Raw genomic sequence first — 15,169 nt, 5'->3', positions numbered from 1 at the left:
TTTTTGTTAAGTAATTTATATGAAGAAATTTAAGCCTGCATGTAACCTTATAAGGGCTTGGCTATAAAAGACTATAAATACATAATGAACTCTTTCTTACTTCAAGCAATGTAAAAACCGCAATTGCATTTTAAACAAAAAAATCACCCTGGTGACTGGTAAGAATCACCTTTATTTTGAAATAGCTTCAAAGAGATTAAATCAATCAGTAAAGCAGTTCCACAAGGTATTAATGTTGGTATTAGTTATTGCTAAGAGTACAACAAAAAATCATGTGCTGAAGTGCTTAATTTCTTCATGTATAAGATAACATTCATTACCAGTGTAAACTGAAATAAATTTTCTATATGCATTCACTGATTTTGTATGCTAGTGAATAAAGATGATATTGCCTGATCAAAAATAGATAAATCTTCCCAAAGCTTTGAAATGGCTTCCCTGGTCTTGTGCAATGAGATGTACCCAAATCCTAGAAAGATGGATGAAATAGAATCTCTCAGTGGAACTTTTACCTTTGGTCTGCTGAAACAGGAAAGGATATATAAACCCCCCCGCCTAGTTTTTATCTGCAACGGCTCTTAAGCTGTTATTTCCAGCAAAAAGGCAGATTCTTGGCACATAGGGGGTAGTCTTGCTATGTGTCTAAAGTCATGTTTGAGTCTCAGTTCAGACTGGTGCTAGCAATCAATTGCAGCTCATAAGTACCTCATTACTCAAGCTAAAGACTGGAGGGCCAAACAGCTCTCATGCTGTTGGAGATGCATGTAAATAAATAAGTCACTGGGTATTGAAACCAGTGTGTTTTACTGTCAAGGCTTGCTGTATTACCTACACTCACATAAACCACTGTGTTTGTGGTTTTTTTTTAAATAGGATTTTCCCATGCTTATTCTTTTTGGAATATTTATCTGCTCCATAATGTCCTTAGAGCTCAGGATAAGGGCATATTTGTAGGTATTGTAAAGAAATTTTAGTCACCAGTCCGTTGTTCGTAAGAATTCTGCTTGAAATACTGATCTACAGTATTTTATTACCATGAAATTACTGGGCCAAATCCTAAAAAAGATGCAAATTATTAAAATTCTGGTAAGTTTAATTGATGTAAGTTGGTATACTTCTACTGACTTCAGAGGAGGAGCAACAGAAGATCTGACCCACAAAAAAACCCTTGATCCTATTCCTTTTGTTTGTTTTGGTTGTAAAAGTAGAGATTTCTTTGGACATACCTACATTACTTATAACAAGCTGATGAGAAAAGCTGAAAATAAATCAACCTCCCTTACTGTGTTTTTGTTCTTGATATGTTTTTCTTTCTTTAGACTTTTTTTTCTAGTTGTTTTCTGGAGATTAGGTGATGTTCCAATTGTTATGATTAATACTTCTGGGTGTGACAGGTTAAAGCTCACAGTATTGATAAGAGAACATTTATACTTGTCAAATTCTTCTAAAATGAACAATCCTAGCAGGAGGTAGTATTTTGTAACAGCATTTTGTATTCTGGGAAAATATCAGTCAGCAGTGTTTCATCATCTTTGTTAAAATAACATATTTAGGTTAGTTTTGATGCAATTTTTTTAAAGGTTTCTTCTAATTTTAAATATTGATTTGAATGTGAAAGTGGAGGACTAGTTTGTCTTAAAAGTTTTCCCCTTGTAAGTGTACATTTTAATTCTAGAGAGAAATCAAGCACAGCATGAAAATAAAGTAGAAACAGTAACACTGAGAATGAAGCACCCAAAATAGAATTTCAACTAGTTTTTGAAAAAGGACTGTTAATAAAATACAAAAACTGTGAATCGTAAGCTTCCCTAAAAACTATATATTGAATTAATCCCTGCGTTTCCTGTTTTAAAGAAACAAGTAGTTACTGTACAAGTCAATTAGTAGGGAAAACCACAAGGGAATATATTTCCTACACTACCTTATTATGCATTAGAGAGTGAAACATAAATGTAAGACCTTTCTTATTCTGTGTAGTAAGCTCTATTTAGAAGTGCATGGAGAACAGAGAGCTGTCTGGGGCATTACGTAAAGTAGGAATGGGAACTTCAAGTTGGGGGAAACAGCACTGCATTGATCCATGCAAATGAAAGCTTAATTGTCTGAAGTCCCCTCTTCTATTTTATGTGGGTCATTTACAGTAATGCATAAAATGCTGATCATTCTTAAATATTTAAGCCAATAATGCTAGCTAGATGGGCCTTTAATTTCTTTCTTCACCTGTGGCTATCATGATTACTTCCATCAAAGTTTAGCTCTTTTTCATATTTCTCTGGAAACCTCTTGATCTCATTGCATTAGTTGTCTCCCTCCCGCAGTTAAATTCTTCATGTATTCCTATCTGAGACTAATTTGTTCCTCTGGTTCAATGTATAGTCAAGAGAGTAATTTATTCATCTTCAATAGCACCACTGAAATCACAGAAGTACTTGATGCCCTGATTTATTAAGGCACTTGAGGTCAGTGCCTTAAGCATGTGCTAAAAATGAAGCAAATGCCAGCACGACCTCCAAAGGATTAGTCACCTGCATAATGGTTTGCAGGGTCCTTAAAAATATGAACTTGTGGAACAGATTTGCTACTGGTGTAAGGTTAGTGCAGCTGTACTGAAAGCTAAACGATGCTGACAATGGTTTCAGTGGAATTATGACAAGCCTACACTAAGCCTTCCCCTTTTCTTGTCTTGTGCCATGCTGAAACACCATGATATGGCAAAAATAAAAATCAAAGTTAGAAAAATGCTTCCAACGTTTTTAATCGTTTGTATGCCATTTAGTGTTTAACAGGACTATTAGCATCTCAATAAGAAATTATATCATTACAGCATATCATTTTTTTCCATTTGATTTTGTAGGGTCATATTGTCATGCTCTTTCACATTTGCTTGATAATAGGATATCTGTGGTGTCACTACCTCACTGCTAATGAAAATAGGAACTGCAAATTGGATGAGACAAAACTTACGATACCCTAGATTTGCAGGTTAAAGTATTTCTTGTGCCATAGATGAAGACATGTGTTTTGTATTAGGAAACTGTGGAGGAAACAAGAATTTACATTTTCCTATTGAGTCTGAAAATTTTCCTCACTATGACTATTAACTCTTTATTCTTTCTCTTAAGGAAAAAACTGTTTTGTATAGAGATGTTTCTTTCTTTGAGGTCCTTTTTTTCCTTATAAGAGGTGCCCCCCTAACTCATGTAAAATATTTTGACTATGAGAATATATCCTTGAAAGCCAGCGGCAAAATGTTCTTTCACATTTGCTTGATAATAGGATATCTGTGGTGTCACTACCTCACTGCTAATGAAAATAGGAACTGCAAATTGGATGAGACAAAACTTACGATACCCTAGATTTGCAGGTTAAAGTATTTCTTGTGCCATAGATGAAGACATGTGTTTTGTATTAGGAAACTGTGGAGGAAACAAGAATTTACATTTTCCTATTGAGTCTGAAAATTTTCCTCACTATGACTATTAACTCTTTATTCTTTCTCTTAAGGAAAAAACTGTTTTGTATAGAGATGTTTCTTTCTTTGAGGTCCTTTTTTTCCTTATAAGAGGTGCCCCCCTAACTCATGTAAAATATTTTGACTATGAGAATATATCCTTGAAAGCCAGCTGGCAAAATGTTTTAAAAGTTAAAGATCTACTGCAAATGTTTTATTCTGCATGAATTCACAGTAGTTCGATTGTGTATCTTTTTGCAATTAAAACTATGAAGTTAATTCTAATGTATAGGAATAATATTTTTATTTTTTTAGGACAGATTATAGACTTTTATATAGTGCTTTTTGCAGATATTTGAAACATTCTTTTTGTGAATTTTATTTTAAAAAAAAGAATGTTCTGTTTTAGGGGCAGCATTATTGCATTTCAGAAATAATATCCTGTAAAATGCCTGTAACAAGGTATTTTATCTGAAAGCCCATTGTAGCTTTCTTATTATGAGTTTCAAGCTTCTGCAACAATAAAAGTGTTCTTATTCAAATGTATATGCTTGCATTCATTCCTCTAATAGCAACATTCCATCATATCAACCTATAAATAGACAAAGAAACAATTGCATAGAGTACTTGTTATTCATCCTCAATATTTTTTATTTCGTTGTTAGATATCAGACTTTGGAATAGTTGTATGGAGTATTTGCATTGAATACAGAAAGTAAAAAGTTATTTCCTCTGTGTATACACGTGCTTTCTATCTGTGTTTCCTTGGCATATAAAAAGTTACTGGTTTAGTTCTATTGGTCATTTTTATTGCCTTCCTGAAGACAATGAAAATTGCACAAGGCTCCATATAAAAGCATCTCCAAGTGTAAATTAAATCTATGATATAGTCTTTTGTAAATGAATAAAATAAGAAGAATGTATTCTTAGATAATAAATCTTTTTTGTGTATATCAACAAGATGTCTATTTTTTTTCTTCCTAGATACACCTTTAGTTAAAATCATTTCCTCCAATTCATGGCCTGAAGAAGGACAATCTATAATTTTGACTTGTGAATCCAAAGGAAAACCAGTGTAAGTGATTCAACAAGTATTTTTTTGTTGTTGTTGTTATTTTCCTTATTCTGCTGTGATTGCAGTCTTCAGCTGCAGAAATCTGCTGTTTCTGTCTTGTCCTGGGGTGTAAAGTAATCTCTGGTATAGAAAACCCCTCGAAGCCTGTCTTCATTGAGTGTCTATAGAAGACTGGTCTTTTACTTTGTCATCTATTTTAGTTTTCAGGAAGAATTCCAGCTGTGAGATTTATTTTTTTTTTCAGTCAGGTATATCAACCTGAAAGGAGTGCAGGCTTAATCAACCACTGTTTACATCACTGAACTGATGATAGAAGATAAAACGTCTCATGAAAATCTTCCTACATCAACTAGCCTCAGAGAAAATATATTGAACTTTCTGGATGCTTTGGGGGTCATTTACAGGGGAATTTGAAGTTTAATGATATGTGCAAGTTGACTGCCTGTTTCTACCAGAATTTGAAAAGATGTAGCCTGCTTTAAGAATATAAATTGTTTTATTTGGAAATTAACATCTCTGCCGTCAATATTTTTAAAGGCAGATCTTCAGAGATTAACTCTTGCACAGAATCTGCTGTTTAAATAGACTTCACTCTTTAAAACAGTATCTTCTCAGATGAGCTGTTATATATTTACCCATAAGATACATAAATAATCCAATTGCTTAATATTAAGTTAATATGAATCAAGTTTTTAAAATATTGACCTTCTGCTCAAAAGATTAATATATAGTGTTATATGGAGTGGTTATACGCAGCTTTAGAATGGTCTTGAAAATGATAGTGCAATAATATTTCGGTTCTAGAAAAGGTGCAAATTACATGCCAAAAATCATGTCACTTAGGGCTGAATTTCTCCCTGGTGTAACTTTAGTGACTTTATGGAATTGCTTAATGTAGGAACCTGAAGTCAGATTTAGGTCAGGTCAGGCATTTAAGTCCAAAATTTCTATTTTGAAAAGCTCTTCTGAGTTTAGTCTGGCATCATTTAAACTCCATAAGTACTTTTCTTTTTTATATTATATTACCTGTATCATTTTAAAGCAACTCCTTCATCCAAATCTTTACTGGGCTGAGCAACTCAGCATCTAGATCATGCTTCTACCCTGCTTGAGACCAGAACACTGAGGGTCCATCCAATTAGTCTTACGTGGTGCTCAATGCAGTTGGCCTTCTGTGTACCTATGTACTTCTGAAGTAATATGTGTTTCTGAGATAGATACCTCTGTAGGTAACTCACAAAAATCAGCTGCAAGCCATCTCTTGCTTTTATAATATACTTGAAGGAGAAGGAATTGTCCATTTACCTAATAGCCTTTGAGCATTCCCCTAGGTATCAGGAGGTACAGAGTCTGTTTCCCTATTAATTTCAAATTCAGCAGAAGATGTGCAAGTGCTTAATTTTAGGAAAGAGGTCAGCCCTGATTGCCCTGAGTGTGCTGTTGGATAGATGGTATTTAGGATTTTCCTTATTTCGGTGTTTTCCTCATGACTTAGCAGGCGACAGCTACATGCCAAGTGCTCTGTTTGGCTTATAAACTTCAGGCATCCTAGCCCCAGGTGCTTGATTTTCACTATTCATCTAACATGCACTGTAGGGATAAAGACTTACAAGTAAGGCGGTCATTACGTATTTTTAATTACCTGTTGTTGGTGAGAGGGGACAGTTTGGCCCTTAACATTTGGAGTTTTTAAATCATAAGAAAGTTTGGAGGTTATGAGTTGATTTCTTCTTTTTGTTCTTTTTACTTTTGTGAGACAGATAGCTGGATAGTTAGACAGATGGATGCAATCGGTATGTGGGGGGGAAGAAGGAATATGTGTATAATACCCACTAGGGGTTCTAGTCCTCCAACGATTTCACCTGCCTCTGAGTATTACAACAAGGAGACATGATGCTTTTCAGTTTCTGAGTGTATGGGAATCATTTCAACTGTCTTTAAACATCTGCAAAGTAGATATTTACATCTGAGCTGCTCACTTGGGCTTCCCTTCGCATTCGGTGGTGAGATTTAGGCACTATTATAACATGACTGGTCTGATCTGCATTAGACACCTACAGGAGAAAGAACCAGACTCGACCATACCTCTGCTACTTTCTCTCCACTAACTCCATGGATTTTAGACAGTTAATTCGGTCAGATATCTACCTCTATATTTTGGGATATCTAATATAGATGTCTAAATATAGACATTTATATCAAATTTTATATCTATGTTTAATTTTGGTCAGATGCATGTTGCTCTTTGTCTACAGCTTATAACCACATTTTCATAATCTTCATTGAAAATGGGCTAACATTTTTTTCACATGCCAAAGATGTCACTCTGTTAAAAAAGAGACAATTAATCCTCTCAGATACTAGATTTTCCTCTAGGCCCCTGTATTTGTTAGTCATTTCTGAAGGCAGTAAAAAACTACAAAAGTGGTATGTTTTAGCTTGACATACACAATATTTTCTATTTGGTACACTAAATATTGCAGATATTCTTTATATGTTACCATTAGGAGACACTGGTTAAAACATACTAATTAAAACAGAGCTGCAACTGAGGTGTTTAGAGATCTATTTATTTTTTTAAAATAGAACTCAGTTGCAACCTTAATGGATTCAAATGCAAACCTTACATGTGGTTTTGAAAGGGCGGCCAAATAAAAACTCCACACCACAGAATTACCAAGGCAGGGCATCTGTATGTGGTAGCCTTTGGGGCACAAATATTTTGCCAATAAATGCACCTCTAATTGTCCATACCGCAAGAACTGCCAACATCAGCTGCTCTGTATTGCTTCATTAGGTCAGTCTTTCACGGCACAGAGCCAGTAATAAATAGGCATCCTCCTGGGAGCAGTTTGCAGTTGCTTAGCGTGAGAAACAGTAATGTCATGCTCCCAACCTACATTATGACTACCTTCTGGCTCGTAGAGAGAGAGAAATTGGAGAGGTCCACAGAGCCCAAATATGTCAGTGTCACAAGATAAGTGATGAACTGTGGGCTTCGTGGAGAGCTCAGAGCCAGCCATGGTCCTTCATAGCCATTTACACACCATGGGTTAATTTCTATACACTGTCAACTTTATGTCACAGTTACAACAGTCTCTCCTGTTTCCTGTAGGCAGCAGTGAATCATACCAGTAAATGAACACTTACTTAAAGGTACATTTCTGCTATATCTCAGAGAAATTTTCACAGCTTCAAAATGACATTAGAGACGGAAATGGAGAAAGAATGAAGCTGGGTTGTGACTGTCGTGACATTCATGGTAGTTATAGCTGCTGCAGAATAATTCTTTCCCAAAAGGGAAAAGCAGAATGAGGCTAAAGCTGGAACACACTTACCCCATCTTACATCTCATCACCAAGCCCCTTCTTGCAGGGATTCTGTCCCCCAAACCATGTGCATCATGAATACCCAGATATTGTGTTTCAAAGCTACAACACAGTTCTAAGGAAAAGCCCTACCTAACTTAGGGAATGGGAGGGAAGCCTTGCTCAGGCCAACACCTCTGGGAAATCAACTGCCCTCTGCATCTCCTGCCAAAACAGCATCCTCCAGAGATATAGCAGAGAGGTGAGGAACAACTGTTTACTCAGTGTGAGAACTGGAGAACTAAGGCCCTGCTAAGGTTTCATGCTTTAGGGTATAAGATTTGTCTTGACCAGTCAATGGCCATGACTTTGGACAGGAGAAAAAATGGCCTCAGACACTTGGATGTGCACAGCATCGATTGTGTGAGATGGGCTGGAATTATCCCAGACTCTGAGGTTGCTATGAATGGGTTTATGTCGCCTTGTGTGTCTGGTCTTGGTGCAGAGAGCAATGTTGGAACAGGAGTCCTGAGAGCCGGCTAAGGAGGAGAAGAGAAGTGGCGGGGTGGGAGAGCGGTGGAGAGGAAGATGGAAATGTGGGTGAGCCATTTTGAATGATCCAGTGAGGCAACATGAGAGGGCGTAAGAGAGGATGCACAAATTCTGTAACTGTGCTGTTTTCTCTCTCTGCTCATCACTGCGAGGATGAGGATAGCTCTGACTCTGGTCATGACCCTGTGCTTATTGCTGTTAGGGGAATTACTTTGGAGGCAGGAGCTCTTCTTCTGGGTAAGCACTGTATTGCTCCTATAGAAGTGCGATGATACCAATAAAAAGAGCAGGCCGGGATCCTGCCTGTGGAATTGCTTAATGTAGGAACCTGAAGTCAGATTTAGGTCAGGTCAGGCATTTAAGTCCAAAATTTCTATTTTGAAAAGCTCTTCTGAGTTTAGTCTGGCATCATTTAAACTCCATAAGTACTTTTCTTTTTTATATTATATTACCTGTATCATTTTAAAGCAACTCCTTCATCCAAATCTTTACTGGGCTGAGCAACTCAGCATCTAGATCATGCTTCTACCCTGCTTGAGACCAGAACACTGAGGGTCCATCCAATTAGTCTTACGTGGTGCTCAATGCAGTTGGCCTTCTGTGTACCTATGTACTTCTGAAGTAATATGTGTTTCTGAGATAGATACCTCTGTAGGTAACTCACAAAAATCAGCTGCAAGCCATCTCTTGCTTTTATAATATACTTGAAGGAGAAGGAATTGTCCATTTACCTAATAGCCTTTGAGCATTCCCCTAGGTATCAGGAGGTACAGAGTCTGTTTCCCTATTAATTTCAAATTCAGCAGAAGATGTGCAAGTGCTTAATTTTAGGAAAGAGGTCAGCCCTGATTGCCCTGAGTGTGCTGTTGGATAGATGGTATTTAGGATTTTCCTTATTTCGGTGTTTTCCTCATGACTTAGCAGGCGACAGCTACATGCCAAGTGCTCTGTTTGGCTTATAAACTTCAGGCATCCTAGCCCCAGGTGCTTGATTTTCACTATTCATCTAACATGCACTGTAGGGATAAAGACTTACAAGTAAGGCGGTCATTACGTATTTTTAATTACCTGTTGTTGGTGAGAGGGGACAGTTTGGCCCTTAACATTTGGAGTTTTTAAATCATAAGAAAGTTTGGAGGTTATGAGTTGATTTCTTCTTTTTGTTCTTTTTACTTTTGTGAGACAGATAGCTGGATAGTTAGACAGATGGATGCAATCGGTATGTGGGGGGGAAGAAGGAATATGTGTATAATACCCACTAGGGGTTCTAGTCCTCCAACGATTTCACCTGCCTCTGAGTATTACAACAAGGAGACATGATGCTTTTCAGTTTCTGAGTGTATGGGAATCATTTCAACTGTCTTTAAACATCTGCAAAGTAGATATTTACATCTGAGCTGCTCACTTGGGCTTCCCTTCGCATTCGGTGGTGAGATTTAGGCACTATTATAACATGACTGGTCTGATCTGCATTAGACACCTACAGGAGAAAGAACCAGACTCGACCATACCTCTGCTACTTTCTCTCCACTAACTCCATGGATTTTAGACAGTTAATTCGGTCAGATATCTACCTCTATATTTTGGGATATCTAATATAGATGTCTAAATATAGACATTTATATCAAATTTTATATCTATGTTTAATTTTGGTCAGATGCATGTTGCTCTTTGTCTACAGCTTATAACCACATTTTCATAATCTTCATTGAAAATGGGCTAACATTTTTTTCACATGCCAAAGATGTCACTCTGTTAAAAAAGAGACAATTAATCCTCTCAGATACTAGATTTTCCTCTAGGCCCCTGTATTTGTTAGTCATTTCTGAAGGCAGTAAAAAACTACAAAAGTGGTATGTTTTAGCTTGACATACACAATATTTTCTATTTGGTACACTAAATATTGCAGATATTCTTTATATGTTACCATTAGGAGACACTGGTTAAAACATACTAATTAAAACAGAGCTGCAACTGAGGTGTTTAGAGATCTATTTATTTTTTTAAAATAGAACTCAGTTGCAACCTTAATGGATTCAAATGCAAACCTTACATGTGGTTTTGAAAGGGCGGCCAAATAAAAACTCCACACCACAGAATTACCAAGGCAGGGCATCTGTATGTGGTAGCCTTTGGGGCACAAATATTTTGCCAATAAATGCACCTCTAATTGTCCATACCGCAAGAACTGCCAACATCAGCTGCTCTGTATTGCTTCATTAGGTCAGTCTTTCACGGCACAGAGCCAGTAATAAATAGGCATCCTCCTGGGAGCAGTTTGCAGTTGCTTAGCGTGAGAAACAGTAATGTCATGCTCCCAACCTACATTATGACTACCTTCTGGCTCGTAGAGAGAGAGAAATTGGAGAGGTCCACAGAGCCCAAATATGTCAGTGTCACAAGATAAGTGATGAACTGTGGGCTTCGTGGAGAGCTCAGAGCCAGCCATGGTCCTTCATAGCCATTTACACACCATGGGTTAATTTCTATACACTGTCAACTTTATGTCACAGTTACAACAGTCTCTCCTGTTTCCTGTAGGCAGCAGTGAATCATACCAGTAAATGAATGCTTACTTAAAGGTATATTTCTGCTATATCTCAGAGAAATTTTCACAGCTTCAAAATGACATTAGAGACGGAAATGGAGAAAGAATGAAGCTGGGTTGTGACTGTCGTGACATTCATGGTAGTTATAGCTGCTGCAGAATAATTCTTTCCCAAAAGGGAAAAGCAGAATGAGGCTAAAGCTGGAACACACTTACCCCATCTTACATCTCATCACCAAGCCCCTTCTTGCAGGGATTCTGTCCCCCAAACCATGTGCATCATGAATACCCAGATATTGTGTTTCAAAGCTACAACACAGTTCTAAGGAAAAGCCCTACCTAACTTAGGGAATGGGAGGGAAGCCTTGCTCAGGCCAACACCTCTGGGAAATCAACTGCCCTCTGCATCTCCTGCCAAAACAGCATCCTCCAGAGATATAGCAGAGAGGTGAGGAACAACTGTTTACTCAGTGTGAGAACTGGAGAACTAAGGCCCTGCTAAGGTTTCATGCTTTAGGGTATAAGATTTGTCTTGACCAGTCAATGGCCATGACTTTGGACAGGAGAAAAAATGGCCTCAGACACTTGGATGTGCACAGCATCGATTGTGTGAGATGGGCTGGAATTATCCCAGACTCTGAGGTTGCTATGAATGGGTTTATGTCGCCTTGTGTGTCTGGTCTTGGTGCAGAGAGCAATGTTGGAACAGGAGTCCTGAGAGCCGGCTAAGGAGGAGAAGAGAAGTGGCGGGGTGGGAGAGCGGTGGAGAGGAAGATGGAAATGTGGGTGAGCCATTTTGAATGATCCAGTGAGGCAACATGAGAGGGCGTAAGAGAGGATGCACAAATTCTGTAACTGTGCTGTTTTCTCTCTCTGCTTATCACTGCGAGGATAAGGATAGCTCTGACTCTGGTCATGACCCTGTGCTTATTGCTGTTAGGGGAATTACTTTGGAGGCAGGAGCTCTTCTTCTGGGTAAGCACTGTATTGCTCCTATAGAAGTGCGATGATACCAATAAAAAGAGCAGGCCGGGATCCTGCCTGTTCTGCGATGGTTTTGCAGAGGCAGGCCGTGTCGGGGATTAAGGCAGTGTCACAGGTCGTTATAGACTCTGCCACAGTTCCCTCTAGAGTATGTGTTGTGGCTGGTGCAGCTTTGAGCAGAGGTAGGCTGCTTGAGAGGTGCTGGGGAGGTTACTGCAAGAGCCATCAGTCCTTGGGTTTGCCCCTAGGGGCTCTGATGGGTCATGTGTCATGACACCAATCCCACATGGTGGGATGACATACTGACCACAGTGCTGAGTCAGAATGGGAGTGGTAAGATGGTGAGGGGAGGAGGCTTCCTCATACGCTGCCTTCCAAAAGGACTGCCTCTTGCTTCCATATGCAACTCTGGCTAAATTTATTGCCTCCAGGATCTAGCATCAAAGTTTGAGTATTCTCTAAAAAAATGAAGTTACGCTTACGGATTTAGACCTTTGGATTTGATGATGTTCTCGTCCAGTTTGTGTAGCACTTGGGGCCCCAGTTATAAACAACAGTGGAAGGCTGGTGTTTGGAATATTGTGTGCATACAGATATGACATTTTCAATTAAAATTTTCTGTTAGTGGAAAGGAAAAAAGAGGAAATATATTCATCAGTTTACCACAGAGATTGTTTTTAAACAGACCTTGTAAACATAATTCACTATAGAAACATAACCTATTATCTGTAATATTTTAAGGGAACTTGAGATAGCATTTGTGAGGATTGTTGTCTGATAGATCAATGCTCAGTTGGTAGACCAAATATAAGAGTTTTCTTTTGGAAAAATCCTAGTAGGTGTGTTTGTGTCAGCTTAGTCTCATCTTACACAAGACTCTCTTGCTGGTTTGTTCACCCTATTGACAATTTTAATAATAATGACGTCCTTATTTTTTTAAATTGTAGGTGAAAAAGTATTTAGCCATTTCTCTGCATAATTTAGGTCAAGGCATCCTGTAGTTGACATCACTATTCAATAGCATTCCTCTTTTGAAGATACTATTGTATAGTTTCAAACCAAATTGAAGCTAATCTCTTGTCTTTTCAATCCTTAGAGCTATTTTGTCATTTCCAATATTTTTGGCTGGATCCCTAGAAAGTTGTCAGGCTATAACATTTTAGTAAATGAACTTGCTAATATGTCTGTAAGGTGTCAGTGGCTCTTTTTAATTGATGTCTTTTTTAGCATAACATAGTTTTACCTAGGCTTTTTTTATTTTCCAAATAAGGAAAGGTAATTAAGCTTCAGAAATCATAGACATCCTTTTTATGAACTCATATGCAATGTCTAGACTTTCCTGAAGTCATATTGCTTGAAAATATTTTGAATATTTTAAAATAAGACAGCTGTAAAAAATAAAACCCAAAGAACGAAATGATCATTTACACTGTTGTCTGTGCTTATAAAAGATTTTAAAAGCCAATGTTTTCTTATTGCAAGTTGTAGCTTCTACACAACCTTGTGTCTTAACAATATAGTCTACTGACTCAAAACTGACCCAAAAGTGAACTCAAAAACTGTCCCATAATGAAAGAAAGGTTCAATATTTAATATTCTTAGTCAGCACTCTCACCAAAGCATGCATGAAATATGGGGGTTTTTTTAAGTCAGTGTAATTTCAGCAGAAAGGATGTCAAAATATAATGGAATAATTAGGGCACAGGAAGCAAAGAGAGATTTGGCTGTCTCCTGTGTGCTTTAGAGAAATGTCTTTTCATTCCATGCAGCTCAGGGGAGTCATAGTATAGTTGGTTGACTAATGTAAAGTGAATATTTGGCCTTGTTTGAAATAAATAGGAAAGATTTTTATTTCAGGAGAGCACTGAGATATGTATCCTTCATTAGAATAACATGATTCATAAGGTCATGAAAAGGTTATAGAGAAAAGTGCAATCAGTAATAAACACTAATATTATATGTACCCAGTAATATATAGTCAAATAAATATTTCAATATCAGAAAAATTGATCACTTACAATAATGAGGGCACACCAAATAATCAAGCTTGTACTATAAAGCTATTGTAAACTATGTGTATGGTAGCACCACAGAAAGTTCTGTCTTTTCTAGTATCTATGTAAAGAAGACTCCCTTGAGTGAGACAAACATTTTGCAAAGGCTGATGGCAACAAATACTAATAATAACAGAGAAATAGACAACACCATTCTGTCAGGGACCCCAGCAAGTGGCTGTTTCCTTTGAGAAGGACCTGACAGGGCTCTAGGTGAAAAGAGAAAACTTAGTGAAGAGAGTTAACTAGGATTCAGTCACCTGAAAGCAGTGGAGCCTGGACTCATACTGGCTCATGTTTAGCCTACTGTCAGCCAGGACCCCCAGGTCCTTCTCAGCTTGCATGCTGGATTTTGCATCTGTCCTTGCTGAATTTCCCTGCCTCCCATGAGGAAGGGACCTGTTGGCCCGTTCCTCCAGCTTGTGGACGCCCCTCTGAATAGTAGCCCTCCCCTCAAGTATACTCAGTATAGCCAAAGTTTGGTGTAAACAACCCACTTAATGAAAGCACATTCCACTGCCTCAGCCAGGTCTTTGATATTAAACAGTTAAACAGGACAGGACCCAGGATAGACTCCTGAAGAAGTCTGCTTGTAACCAACCACCAGGTAGGGTGTCCCTTCAACCCAATGGTCCAGCCAGTTTTTCACCCATTGACTAGTACACGCATCCAGGACAACGGTAACATCCCAGCCTAGATACAAAGAATACCATTGGAGACAGTGACCAAAGACTTGCTAAAGTCAAGGTGGACAACATACACTGTCTTCTTCATCTACAGATCCTGTCATTTCTTCAGAGTTTTCACACGCTTGGTAGTTAGAAAATTATAGAAACATTTATTTCATGAATCATTTTGTCACAAGCTCAAGGATAAAATATATTATAAAGAAAAGAGTGAAAAATCTCTTCCTTCCTCTGAGTAGTTGCCTTACTTCAAACTAATTGAAAGTGGAAAGATCTCTGTACTTAAGGAAGGTATTTTGAGAAATGCTAGAAGGGACACATTTGGATTTCCTGACTTTCATTACACGATGAGAATCATAGAATCATTAAGGTTGGAAAAGACCTCTAAGATCATCGAGTCCAACCATCAACCCAACACCACCATGTCCACTAAACCATGTCCCTAAGCGCCGCATCTACACATCTTTTAAATACTTCCAGGGATGGTGACTCAACCACTTCCCTGGGCAGC

The 15,169-nt window shown here is 38.0% G+C and overlaps 1 protein-coding gene across 1 annotated transcript in view; it reads left to right on the top strand.

Moving 5' to 3' along the window:
• Positions 1-15,169, top strand: part of CADM2 (cell adhesion molecule 2) — a 196,220-nt gene that overhangs the window by 92,030 nt on the left and 89,021 nt on the right. Inside the window, exon 6 of the mRNA XM_009274511.1 lies at positions 4,436-4,526. Within this exon, the coding sequence (XP_009272786.1) occupies positions 4,436-4,526 (91 nt within the window). The remainder of the gene's footprint in view (positions 1-4,435; positions 4,527-15,169) is intronic.

This window comes from Aptenodytes forsteri, unplaced genomic scaffold (assembly GCF_000699145.1).
Source record: "Aptenodytes forsteri isolate BGI_AS27 unplaced genomic scaffold, ASM69914v1 Scaffold207, whole genome shotgun sequence".
NCBI classification, from domain to species: domain Eukaryota; kingdom Metazoa; phylum Chordata; class Aves; order Sphenisciformes; family Spheniscidae; genus Aptenodytes; species Aptenodytes forsteri.
This window is presented reverse-complemented; position numbering and strand designations above follow the sequence as displayed.